Source organism: Chironomus tepperi, unplaced genomic scaffold (assembly GCF_022539635.2).
Source record: "Chironomus tepperi strain 1889 unplaced genomic scaffold, CSIRO-AGI_Ctep_v1 contig_123, whole genome shotgun sequence".
In the NCBI taxonomy this organism is placed as follows: Eukaryota; Metazoa; Arthropoda; class Insecta; order Diptera; family Chironomidae; genus Chironomus; species Chironomus tepperi.
In genome coordinates this window covers 360,775-373,617 of record NW_027226245.1, presented here as the reverse complement: position 1 = coordinate 373,617, position 12,843 = coordinate 360,775, and the positions used below count along the sequence as shown (strand labels likewise).

Below are 12,843 nucleotides of genomic sequence, written 5' to 3'. Positions count from 1 at the left end.
ATTTATCTAGAAATGTTTATTTTTTGCAGAATTGGAACAAGAACGTGATTCTATGATAACTAGTTTTACAGCTATTTAGAGCGATTTTATCAAGAAGAAGCAATTGTCACAAGAAACGGACAAATCATTTAACACATTATTGTTGTTGGAAGTCGTGCGAAAACGTAATTCCATTTGCAGAATAACACAGAAGTCTAAAGTTCAATAATTCTAGCCACAATCACGAGACGAGAAGATGTGATGATATTGAATTAAAAATTATGAAAAGATTAAGAACCGGTTAGTCCTTGATAGGTCATGGATATGGTCAGGTATTGTGGAAGGTAAAGGAGAGGACAAAATATGGAATTGACTGGTTTAAAAAAAATTTTAGCTGCTTTTTTGGCCGTTATTTTTCAAATATCTATTTGACTTTTTGTTTTCAAATTTATTTTAGTCGTTAAATTTTAAACAATTTTAGGTCACTATTTTCAAATATTTTTTGACGGCTGACTTTTAATTCGAATTCTGTGTGGAGAAAATTCACACTCGTCAGTCACGTGTGACTATATCTTTAATAGTTTTCTAAAACAATTTTTAATTATTAAACGTCATTTTATTTCCAACTTTACTTCCTCAAAAACGCGAAATTGATTAATGCTGCCATAAAATGCCTCGTGTTCTATCTTATCAACTAATAGTTTTGGTATCTTTGTGTGTTTTTATTTGCATCATAACATGATTACATGCCATTTATTGCTGAATAATGAATAATTTTTCTATTTTTACCTAAATGTTGTTTCGGGGATTCTTTTTTAAATTTTCGATAACAAATTAAGAGTTTTTAGCGCATTTTTGTTTTTAATCTCAGCATCTAGGCTGAAGGGATGTTGACAATATGTAGTTATGGTATGGTAGGTTTGATATTCCACATCGCAGAATACTTGACTCAGCTAACCTGACCATGGAATAAATAGAAAATTTCAATATAATTCTACACTTTTCTTTTTTTCCAAAGAACTTTGTGAAGAACTTGAAGCAATAAACGATAAAAACACATGATATGAAATGATAAGCCATCTCTGATTCATTGGTTTATTACACCATGTAACCTACCATGTAATAATAAACATTTTTACATGTTCCAGCTAAGGTTCTCAAAATTATTTGTTAGCCATATCCTTCGTCCATAAATGTTTGATCACTTTTTGAATAAAGTAATACTTTCTTACTTATTTACTTCGCTGGCCGTACAGATCAAGTGTGATCCATGGCCAGTATAAAGTAATACGTCTCTTGTCATCAATTTAGGTTGATTAAAGTTGATTAAAGACAATATATATGCAAAATGAATCATGATTTTATATCATTTAAAGAGATAAAAAACAAGGCAAGCCTTTTTAATGCCAATAAAAGTTCTATTTGCTCACTATATCACTATTGATAAGAGTTTAAAGTTGTTAGCATAGATTTTTTGTATAAAAGAATGGTGAATTTGCCTACGACAGTTCAGTTTTGATTTTTCCGTCACCGAGTGAAAAAACAAGCTATTGGAAATAAGATCCAGTGAGGAAAAATATGAAGATCCTCATCCTTTTAGTGCTAGCTCTTTGTGGGCTTGCTATTAGTGCACCGACTTGCAGTTACACCACAATAGACACAAAATATGTTTGCTTGATGAGCAGCTCTATTGCCGCGTCAACTGACACAATCGGAGCACCTCCGTCTGGAAAAACAACAGCAGACGTGCAACGAGTAACGACATTAGATACAGCAAATAAAGATTTAATTAAAAAAGTTTTAGAAACATTTGAAAATTTGGAAGTGCTTCAAATTCAAAAAGGAAATATCACCAGTATTGATTCAACAGATTTTCCAACTGGAAAATGTGCTAAACTTAAGCAACTACAAATTTGGAACGGAGAAATAAGTGAAATAGCTGCATCAAATATATTTGCAGCATGCAGTTTGCTGGAAGAAATTGATTTAACAGGAAATAAATTAATTAAACTTGAAACTGGATCACTTCCAACAACTTTAAAGAAAATAATCCTTGCAAGCAACTCAATCGTCCCAAGTTTTACGACCTCAACACTTTTCGGATCAACGTCTGCATTGCCAGCTTTAACACATTTTAGTCTATCTGGGAATAAAATATCGAGCGTTTCAAACTTTAATTTCCCATCCGAAATCCTAACTCATCTCGACTTTTCCAACAATTTATTGACTGAATTTCTATCAGCGCCTTTACAAAAGGCTACAAAGCTTGAAAGTTTTTATTTGAATGAAAATAAATTGACAGCAATTTCGGACACTCTTTTGAGCTCATTGGTCGAACTGAAAGAATTAAAATTAAACTCAAATTCCATTGCTTCAATCCATCAAGATGCCTTCAAATTAAACACAAAATTAGTGTCTTTAGATATCAGCGTAAATCCTTTAACATCCATAAATGAAACATTACTTAAAAATCTAGTAACACTTACATCGCTGGACATCCACGATACTAAATTGGAAACATCAAGCCTTGCATCTCTAACAATTATTTTCGAAGCACTGATTAATCTTCAAAAGCTTGACATCAGCAGTAATTCAATTGGTGCTGTTGACAGTCTATTCAGTAAAAATGTCAACTTGCTGGATTTAAACATCAATAACATTAAATTGAAGCAGTTAAAAGATACAGCATTCACAACCTTGACAAAGCTTCAAAATTTGACAATCAGCGGCAATGAAATTGACGAATTTCCTTCAAATCTTTTTGAAAAGACAACGGAATTGAAAAGATTAATTTTAAAAGAGAACAAATTTGTGACTTTAAATGCTTCAGCTTTTACAACATTGAAGAACTTGGAAGTCTTAGATTTTACAAGTAATAAAATCAATAAAATCGAAAAGACCTTCTTCGATCAATTGACTAGTTTAAAGGAAGTAAGATTCGCTTCAAATGAATGCATTAATGAAGATTTTGTTCCATTTACAAAGGATGACGCAACAATGGCGAAATTCCAAAAATGTTTTAATAACTACAACTCAGCACGTACTATTATGTTTTCTAATATTTTATTGGTCTTAGTTGTCATTGCTTCAAAGTTAATGTAATTTGCTTTGACATAAAATTATAAAAAATTAATCGGTTGATAAGTTTAATTGGAGTAAATAAAGATTTAAGTATAAATAAACATTAAAATGACGTGGACAATACTTTGTTTATTATTGGAAATTTGATTACAGCACCACAATAGCATGCGATATGACATCATAGGCACAAAGCTTACTAATTCTTCATACGCAAATCAACAGGAAAATTGATGGAATTTAGGAAAGATGGTCTAATGCCAGGTCTAAAGCTGTTCATGTCTTAGATTGTGGGCTGATCAACTCGGACAACAAACATGAAGAAGCCAACGACACTGAGCATATCACCAAATGGAAGTAGATTCTGAAGTAGATATCTTTCGAACTGTCAAATTTAGGTGACTTCCAGTTGACTCCACGACAGCGTCTTCTTCATTTATGTCGCTTAGTCATTATTCAATCTGAAATGCATCTGCCCTATTTAATACACAATTGAATGTAATGTCTGTAATACCTTTAATACATAACAACACGAAAAATACTTAAAATGATTTTATCAATAATATTCATATCAATTTGAATTAATAAGAGATCTTATCTGTAGAAATTATCGATCTGGATTATAATAACGAGAAATTTAATACCTACCTATATAGCTAATGATAATGCTATCAGGCTGATAAGAAAAAATAATTTTGATCTGTATGCAAATACGAAAGAATTTCTATAAAAGAATGCTCCTGAATAATTTCGTGCTTAGTTGAACTTTTGACTTAACAAGTTGTCCATCAGAATAAGAACCAGAAAGATGAAAGAACTACAAATTTTAAGTATCTTATTAATTTATTGTGGACTTACACTAAGTGTTCCAACTTGTGACTATAAAATTATTGAAAACAAATACGTGTGCTTAATGAGTGAATCATCGTCAACCGAAGAAATTAAGGTCAATCACGTTGGAGAAAAAGGCGATGATGATGTGTATCGTGTCACAACAGCAGACGAAGCAATCAAAAGCTTGATTAGCAAAGTGTTGAAGAAATATAAAAATTTAGCAATATTTCAAATTCCGGAAGGAAAGATATCATCCATTGTGGAAGCAGACTTTGAAACATGTCCAGAATTAGTGGAACTTCAAATTTGTAACAGTGATTTTGAATCAGTACCTGAGAAGGTGTTCGATGGATGTAAAAAATTGGACAGCATAGACTTAACAGCGAACAAATTGTCCTTAGCATTGAAAGGATCATTTCCAGATAATATTAAGAGTTTGATCTTAGCTAAAAATGCAATCAAGATGGACAAGGCACAATCAACATTATTTAATAGTTCTGACAATTTGAAAGAATTATCACATTTGGATCTCTCAGGAAATAACATAGAATCACTTTCAACCTCCATTCTTCCATCACAAAAGCTCATCCATCTGGATCTTTCAAACAACAAATTAAGTGAAATTTCAGATGATTACTTTAATCTAAATGTTGACATACAAGTCTTAAACTTACAGACCAATAAGCTAACCTCAATTTCAGAAAACATTTTTAAGTCATTGACAAAATTAAAGGTGTTGAATATCGGAAATAACAATATAAACATGATTAAGGAACAAGCTTTTCATGAACATAAACTAATGGAACATTTGGACATAAGCAGTAATCCAATTGTTATGTTAAATGCAAAATTATTTCAAAATCTAACAGCATTAAAGATTCTTAATCTCCAAGATATTAAGCTAAATACATCAAGCCTTGATCCTCTTAAAACAACTTTATTGGCACTAACAAATCTCGAGAAACTTGACATCAGCAAAAATAATATTGGACCGGTTAATGAACTTTTCACAAAAAATGAAAAACTAACAGAACTCAACATAAGCAGCATGAACTTAAGTGAATTTAAAGCAGACATCTTTAAAGCCTTGACAAAGCTTCAAACTTTAAATTTCGATGATAACAAGATCGTTGAACTTCCGGAAAATATTTTTGAAAAGACAGTGGAAATTAAGACATTAAGTGCAAAAAGCAACAAAATTGCTGTACTGAAAGCTTCAACATTTGAAAAGATGGTGAATTTGGAAACACTTGACTTTACAGGAAATGAAATTGATGCAATTGAAGGGACATTTTTCGATAAATTAACAAAATTGAAGGTCGTTAAATTTGATGGAAATAAGTGCTTAAATATGAGTTTTAATGACTTTAAGCTTGATGATGAAATGAGAGTAAAATTCTATAAATGCTTTGAAAACTACAATTCAGCAAGTTCAATTGTGATTTCAAATATTTTAATAGCACTTGTTGCCGTTATAAAGTTTATTTGATTTTATTTTATCAGATTTAAATGAATAGAATTCAAAATTTAATATTTAATTGTTTTGGAAACGTCCTTAATGTCAATGTGAAATTCAAACTTTATTGTTATTTATAAATTTATTGAAAATTTACTTTTGGACAAAATAAAGAAATGTGCTAATAAATTTAATAACTACAATTTTTATTTATATACTTTAAATAGTCAACGTAAAGCTACCGAAGAAATTTATTTCAGATATGACGTTATTATACCACAATTACCTAATGGCACTGTTATTAAAAACAACCATAAACTTTGAATAATGTTGATTAAATGAAATATAGCACACTTTTTGTGTGCTTTATTCAATTTCCATATTTATTTTAAAGCAGCTTATAATTTCACCATCATATCATGCATCATACTGACCTATATTTACTTATTTATCTAAGTTGAACTAGAGGACATTTGGAATTAAGATATCTTAGCAATGGAACTGATGTGGACGATATCTTCAAGTCTTGTAGTCAACGCGGCGTCGTATCGTCGTTAGCGAATACATTGTGCTGTTCAGGGATTTCTTAAAGTTGAGCCCTAACAGGTAATCAGCATACTCACACAAATGGCCAAAGTCATGACAATATTCAATCAATATAATTGAGTGTGCTCAATTTTGAGATCATTCACATAATTATGGCCCTTGTCTCTTAGGATTAATAAGTGACTGCTCCGTATAAATATCCAAAGCAATAAAATTATGAAAATTTCTTAATATTACTTTATCTTAAGTGTATTCTCAAGAATTTAATTACATACTTAAGCAAGTAAAAGTGCAAATAACAGTTGAAATCGCATTAAACACAAATATTTACAAAGCAATTTCTTAGAACACACGAAGGTATATAGTAATTGTAAAGAATGTGTACAACGACAACAGATAAGGGGAACCACAAGAATAATAAAGGACCATTAAAACACAATATCGCTATAAAGTAATTCAAGTATAATGTTATCATAAGTTTCATGAATTGGAGGTATTTTTGTGAAAGAAAAAATTGATCTAATTGTTTACGGTCATTCTCGTTTTTTGCAAATGGGGGCAAATGGTCAATAATGGGGAAGAACCTGAAGTTAAATTTATGGATTAATTGAGGGATTGTTTGGTTATTAATTCGAAGTGAGTCGAAGTGGCTTGGTGGCGGAATGGTTTAGTAGTTCGGTCCATAATTATTGCAACACCGATCAAGCGATCATGGGTTCGAGACCAGGCATAGGAACCTTTTCATCGGTCCTTTTTCGAATCATATGCAGTGGAAACGCGGCTCATAGCCTCTCTTTGTAGGCTAGAGATAATAAGATAAAAGCGTCATCAAAGGAGTAGATCTAATCCCAATATATACTGTAGGGACTATTGAGTGCAGAGGTCTGACGCACCCTTTCGGAAATTAATAAAAACTCCAAAATCTTTCGACTAAGAAATAAACACGAACAATTGAAAATAATATTTATGGCCAAGATATCAAGCTTTAGATGATAATCACAAAAGTGAAATCATACGTGGATTGATATCCGATATAAATCAGTCATGTCTATTTGAAAAGGTTTAGTTCAAGTTTAGAATTGACAAAGTTAAGTCTTCTCAAGAAAAACAAAAGACTAAAAATGAGAACTTTTTCTTACATTTTAGTTACTGCTTCCTTGTTCTACATTGCATTTGCACAACAACCTTCATGCAATTTTAATTTTGATGATAACAATGTATACAATTGTCCACTTAGTGGAGGTAATATTGATGCTGATTATAGTGGTGGAATAGGAGGAAGTCATTTTACTAGTAAGTTAAGGATATAAAGTTAGAGTTTTTAACTAAATGCATTAATTTTCTAAATATATTCTGTGTAAATTAGCTCCCAGATTACAAACAGACAACGATGTAGTACTTTTGTATGCTAATGAAGCTGTCAAGGAGTTTATTTTGAAGAAAATATTTGATCGATTCAAAAATCTCGAAATTTTGGAATTCAGGAAGGGATCTTTAACCAGAATTTCTTCAGATTTCTTTTACAACTGCAATAGATTAGAGACGGTTCTTATAAAGGAAAGTGTATTTACCAATGTACCAGAAAATATATTTGGAAACTGTTCTGGAGTGAAGAATATAGACTTTGGAAGTAATGATATCAACAACATAGATACCAAAGCTTTTGTAGGACTTGTAAACTTGGAAACTTTGAAATTGAATGATAATGAGCTGGCTACTATTCGACCAAATGTTTTCAATCTACTTCAAAAGTTACAAACACTGGATTTGAGCAGGAACAAGATCACACTCTTTGATTCTAATGTATTTTCAGGAAATATAGATCTAAGAGTACTTATTTTGGCAGAAAACAAAATTGACAGATTAGTGACTGAATATTTTAGTTCTTTGAAAGAATTAACAACATTTGACATGACGAAAAATGGAGTCAACTCAACAGCAAAAGCCATGGTTGAAAATCTATCAGGAGTTAAGTTAGTAAAATTCAAAGGAAATTTGTGTATTGATATGGATTTTGAGGATTTCCGGGATTCTGATGTTGACTCCTTTAAAACTTGTATTGACAATTTTAATGGAGCCGCGACTTTGATTTTTTCAAGTCTTCCTATTGTCTTAATTTCAATTTCTAAATTCCTTTGTCAACTTTAATATTATCAAATCAAATTTTATTGATTTAAGAGACGAATATTTCGTTTAATATGGAGATTAAAGCTCCTATTATGATATATGTTTTATTTTTACTCAATAAACTATGATTAAATCAATTTTGTCTATTTTAAACACATTTTTATTGAAAACTTTCAGCTAGCTATTGAATTGAAGTATCATTTTAGGGATATTCTTACTTATTTCGCTGGTTTTACAGTTTCAATTGTGGTTCATGACTTCCCATAAGGGTGAAAAAACTGAATTTTTATCCTCCTTCCGTAGCAAAATTACAGTTATCAACTAACTCAATATTCATGGATTAGTATTTTGGATAATTTGAATTCATAAAAGCCTAAATTTGCCTTAAAAAAATCTCGCTAGATACTATGATAGATCAGAAGTTGAGATTTGAGGTACTTGGATCGTAAAATTACAACAGTTCTTACGCAAATTATATTTTAAGTAAAATTTAACATTAATTCATCATATAAAAGATTTTCTTTATAATTACATTTATTTCTTGATTAGTTAAGTCTAAAATTAGGGTTTGATCACCAAAAAACACAAATGAACACGCTTCTGTGTTTGACAGCCCTAATTTGTGTCTCCAAATTTCTTTGTAAGATGAATCAGATATTTTTAACCCTTACATTACTGAGTCATTGATGATGAATTTATTCTCCCAAACTCATCGTTTTAAACTTTTATAGTCACTATAGATAACTATAGATTACATTAACGATAGCCTTTATAATCAGAACAATAAAATGATAAATGAATCAAAAATCCGATCAAATATATCGTATATATCGGACATTTCTTGTTTGATGAAGTTTAGTCTGCTTTTAAAATTGAAGGAATTAAGAAACAAAAACAGAAATGAAAGCAGTTACAGTTCTCGTATTGATCGTCCTGATCATTGTGGTTGAAGCACAAGATCCAAAGTGCTTATTTGAAACTGACAGTGATGGTTTGTTTACTTGCAAGCTTACTGATCCAGGACTATTAAGTATTAACGCTGACGATACTATTCTCGGAGATCCAGGAACCGGAAAAACATTTGATAATGTTGAGAGATTGTATTCATTGGAAGCAACTACTCATTACATGATTTTTGTAATTTTTAAACAAATTAAAAACCTTAAAAAGCTTGAACTTGCATATGGAACAGTTGAAGAGTTAAAGTCAGATACATTTTATAACTGCGCAAAATTGGAAAAAATAATCATAAATAAAGGAAAAATAGCAACGATTGATGTTGATATATTTTCTAAATGTTCAGAATTACAAGACATCGATTTGTCAAGCAACAATATTACAAATATAATCAGCGGTGCTTTCAATGGACTTCAAAAATTAAAAACTCTAAAATTTAACGATAATCATTTGACAAATATTCAGGCTACCGTATTTAATGTGCCATCTTTGGAATACTTAGATCTCAGCAAAAATGGATTGACATTCACCAACAGAAGTATATTCTCGAACCTCAATGAGCTGTTATACCTCAACCTTGCCGAAACTGGAATTAAGTTTTTAATCAAGGAACACTTCAATGGATTGGGCAAACTAACGGACTTAGATTTCACAAAAAATGAATTGAATGCAACACAAGACACGGCACTGGATTATCTTGCAGCACTTAAAGTAGCAAAATTCAAGAACAATATTTGCATTAATAAAGATTACACCGACTATAGTAAAGCATCATTTGCAGGCGATTTTGAGGTATGCATTCAAAATTTTAATGGAGCTTCAATTTTGATGCTGTCTAACTTTGTACTTGTTGTGGGATTGGTGTTTAAATTGTTCAATTAAGTTGCAATTAAATGATCGAAAGGATCCGAAAGTGATATCCTAATATTTAAAAGTGATTATATTCTAAACTTAAATTTATATATTTTATAATTAATATCATTCAATGATGGGCTTCATAAATATTTAATATATTTTATATCTATACTTGTTGTTTCTTAATAAATTATTGTTCTTGATAAAGAAAAAGTAATCGATTTAGTTTATGTTTTAGGTAGATTGAGGTTTAATCTTTTAGAGGTTAGAGTTTCCCTCTAAATAAACTATTACGATAATTACTAATTCATCCTTACTCCTAAATTGATCGCCAATTTATATATTATATTATCGGCTTCTATAACTTTAAATCTACATTATGTATATATAAGCTCAAGTATACAGTGCATAGTCTGTTTTTCAGTGATTGATGTGTAGTAGCCAGTTGAAAACTTTTGGATCTTAGCAGATCTTAGATTCAGTATTAATGCAAGCTTTCGTTCAAATTATTTAGTAAGTTACAATATATTCAGATTCGTTCCAGTAAATACCCTCCTCAGTAAATTAACAGCTAATTTCTAATTGCATCATCCATGATCCGTTCTTACATCTTATACAACCTAATACTTAGTTCTCGTGATTAAACTGCTACACATAAGAATCCAAAGTATTTATCAAAATAGACAAATTTAAATTTTAGAACCTCAATTTATTGTATTACACATGATTCCGATATTTCCTTATCAGCTGTCTTTCATGATCGCAATCGATTTTTAGATTACACGATTAATTGTGCTTCGCATGCGTCTATCATATTTATTCTGCGTGTCATTTTTGTCCATTTAGGATGACAAATTGATGTATTTATCGTTATGCAAATACATTAAAATTAACTTTATTCGACATTTGAGTTGATTATAGCTTCATTATTATGCAAAGTTTTGGGTAATAAAGCGTTAGTCTTAATTTATAATTCTTACAGTGATTACCAGTAGCAATGAATATTATCAACAAGGTTTTGATTCTAGTTCTGATAGCTTATTCAATTGGATACTTAAATGGACAAAGAACTCCAAGAAACCCGAACAAAGATATCTGCAATTATCTAACTGTTAACAACACTTACAGTTGTGAGATATTTAATGTCAACATCACGACTAAAAATCAAGATTTATCAATCAATTCAAAACCACAAGACAATCCTGATTCTGTTAAAAGAGTGTATTTTGCTTATGGACAGATTATGAGATATGTACATCCAAAAATATTTCAGACATTTTCTTATATAACAACTCTGATTTTACAAAATGTCCTGTTGTTTGAGATTGACGGGACAAGCTTCTTTAATTGCGGTGAATTGGAATATTTAGACTTGTCAAATAACATACTTGAGTATGTTGGCAATGGAGTCTTTGTCAAATGTCCAAAATTGAAGAAAATTGATTTAAGCTACAATCGATTGGACAGAATCGAGGAGCAGGCATTTATCAATCTGTCAAATCTAATGGAACTGAATTTGGAGGAAAACTTTTTGACAATTTATCAACAGCCTAGCTATTCATGGAATCTACCAAGATTGGAAGTACTTGACTTATCGGACAACTACATCATAACATTATCAGACAATTTAATCCAAAGGACCAGTCTCAAGGATCTGAAGCTTTCTGACAATCGAATAATTTTTATTCCGCGCTACTTCTTTCAAAATTTAAGAACTTTAATTCGACTAGAACTTGACAGGAATCGATTGCAGTTCCTGTATGACTGTCCATTCTCATATCTTATCAATTTAGAATATTTATATCTTCAATATAATCTTATCAATCATGTTCATTGTTCGTTATTCATTAATATGATAAACTTAAAGGAACTAAGGCTTGAGGGAAATTTCATTTTTGCGATGTGTCCGCAAACCTTCATGGCATTAAAGAAATTGACTTTTTTGGACATTTCATCTAATATTTTTTCGAATGTCGTCTGCAATCCAAATATACCTTTACATGACTTGAATGAGCTACAGATTTTGGACATGTCACACAATTCTATTCAGTTCCTTGGCGACGGATTTGGACTAAGTGAAAATTCCAAAGTTATTGAGTTGTATTTGAATCACAATAAGATCTACAATATCTATCCGTACTTGTTTGAAAAATTGATAAATTTAACAATTTTGGATCTAAGCTACAATCGACTGATCACATTGTCAATTGACACATTTATATGCAACTACAACTTAAAGATATTGAGGATGTCAAATAATAATTTTACAAGACTTGATTATGAATTTTTTAGCAATAACTTCAATCTGTATCTGATTGATTTTAGCTACAATGAAATTCACGAAATTGACGCAAACCTTGTGGCTTCATTGAGGAACATGAAGTATATGAATTTTACAGAAAATTATTGTGTAGATAAAAATATAGTAAGAACTGGAAGTAGTGCTGTTGGTGATTTAAACTCAACTTTTGGGAGTTGTTTCCAAAATTATGAAAACAGACATCCAAATGAGATTCAGATGCCAGCAATACCAACAGATATACCGCTTGTTTCTCTTTCAAATTTAATTGAGAGCTTTGTTAAAGTGAAACTTTTTGTAGCATTTGTGATAGTTTTAAGGTCCTGTTAAGGATTATTTTGTTACTGGACTTATAATTTGTGAGTTAGTTACTATAGACTATATCTTTGGAAATGATTGTTTTCCTAGAACTATGAAAATTTTGTTTAACATTAAAATGAATCATTAATTAACGTATGTATTGTCAACGTGATAAAATTATCAATACAGTCATTCCTTATCATCGCTTTTTATTAATTTATGTCATAGTTTTATTGCATTTTTTCACGAAATCATTAATTTCTGATCCACACTCATTTTCAGTTACTGTTCCAACACAGACTTTCAGAGAACGCATTCATCAAATCTGCTGGGATGTAATTCAATTATGTCCCAAATTTAAAGATCAACTACGGTTGCATGACATCTTAAACAAAACGCCACGAACCCGTCA

General features: G+C 30.7%; 1 protein-coding gene across 1 annotated transcript; it reads left to right on the top strand.

Moving 5' to 3' along the window:
- Positions 1–1,502: 1,502 nt before the first annotated feature.
- Positions 1,503–12,461, top strand: LOC139087447 (uncharacterized). The gene is made up of 7 exons (XM_070636252.1): positions 1,503–3,077; positions 3,125–3,134; positions 3,839–5,370; positions 7,131–7,186; positions 7,260–7,523; positions 8,907–9,855; positions 10,961–12,461. Exons 1-7 carry the CDS (start codon positions 1,558–1,560, stop codon positions 12,459–12,461), a joined length of 5,832 nt encoding a protein of 1,943 aa, XP_070492353.1. The 5' UTR covers positions 1,503–1,557.
- Positions 12,462–12,843: the final 382 nt, after the last annotated feature.

Excerpts from the sequence above, each read along its gene's own strand:
- LOC139087447 (XM_070636252.1), top strand. The coding sequence starts at position 1,558 with ATGAAGATCCTCATCCTTTTAGTGCTAGCTCTTTGTGGGCTTGCTATT. Across the intron at positions 7,187-7,259 it reads AGGAGGAAGTCATTTTACTA|CTCCCAGATTACAAACAGAC; the intron begins GTAAGTTAAGGA and ends TGTGTAAATTAG. Across the intron at positions 7,524-8,906 it reads GAAGAATATAGACTTTGGAA|AAACAAAAACAGAAATGAAA; the intron begins GTAATGATATCA and ends GAAGGAATTAAG.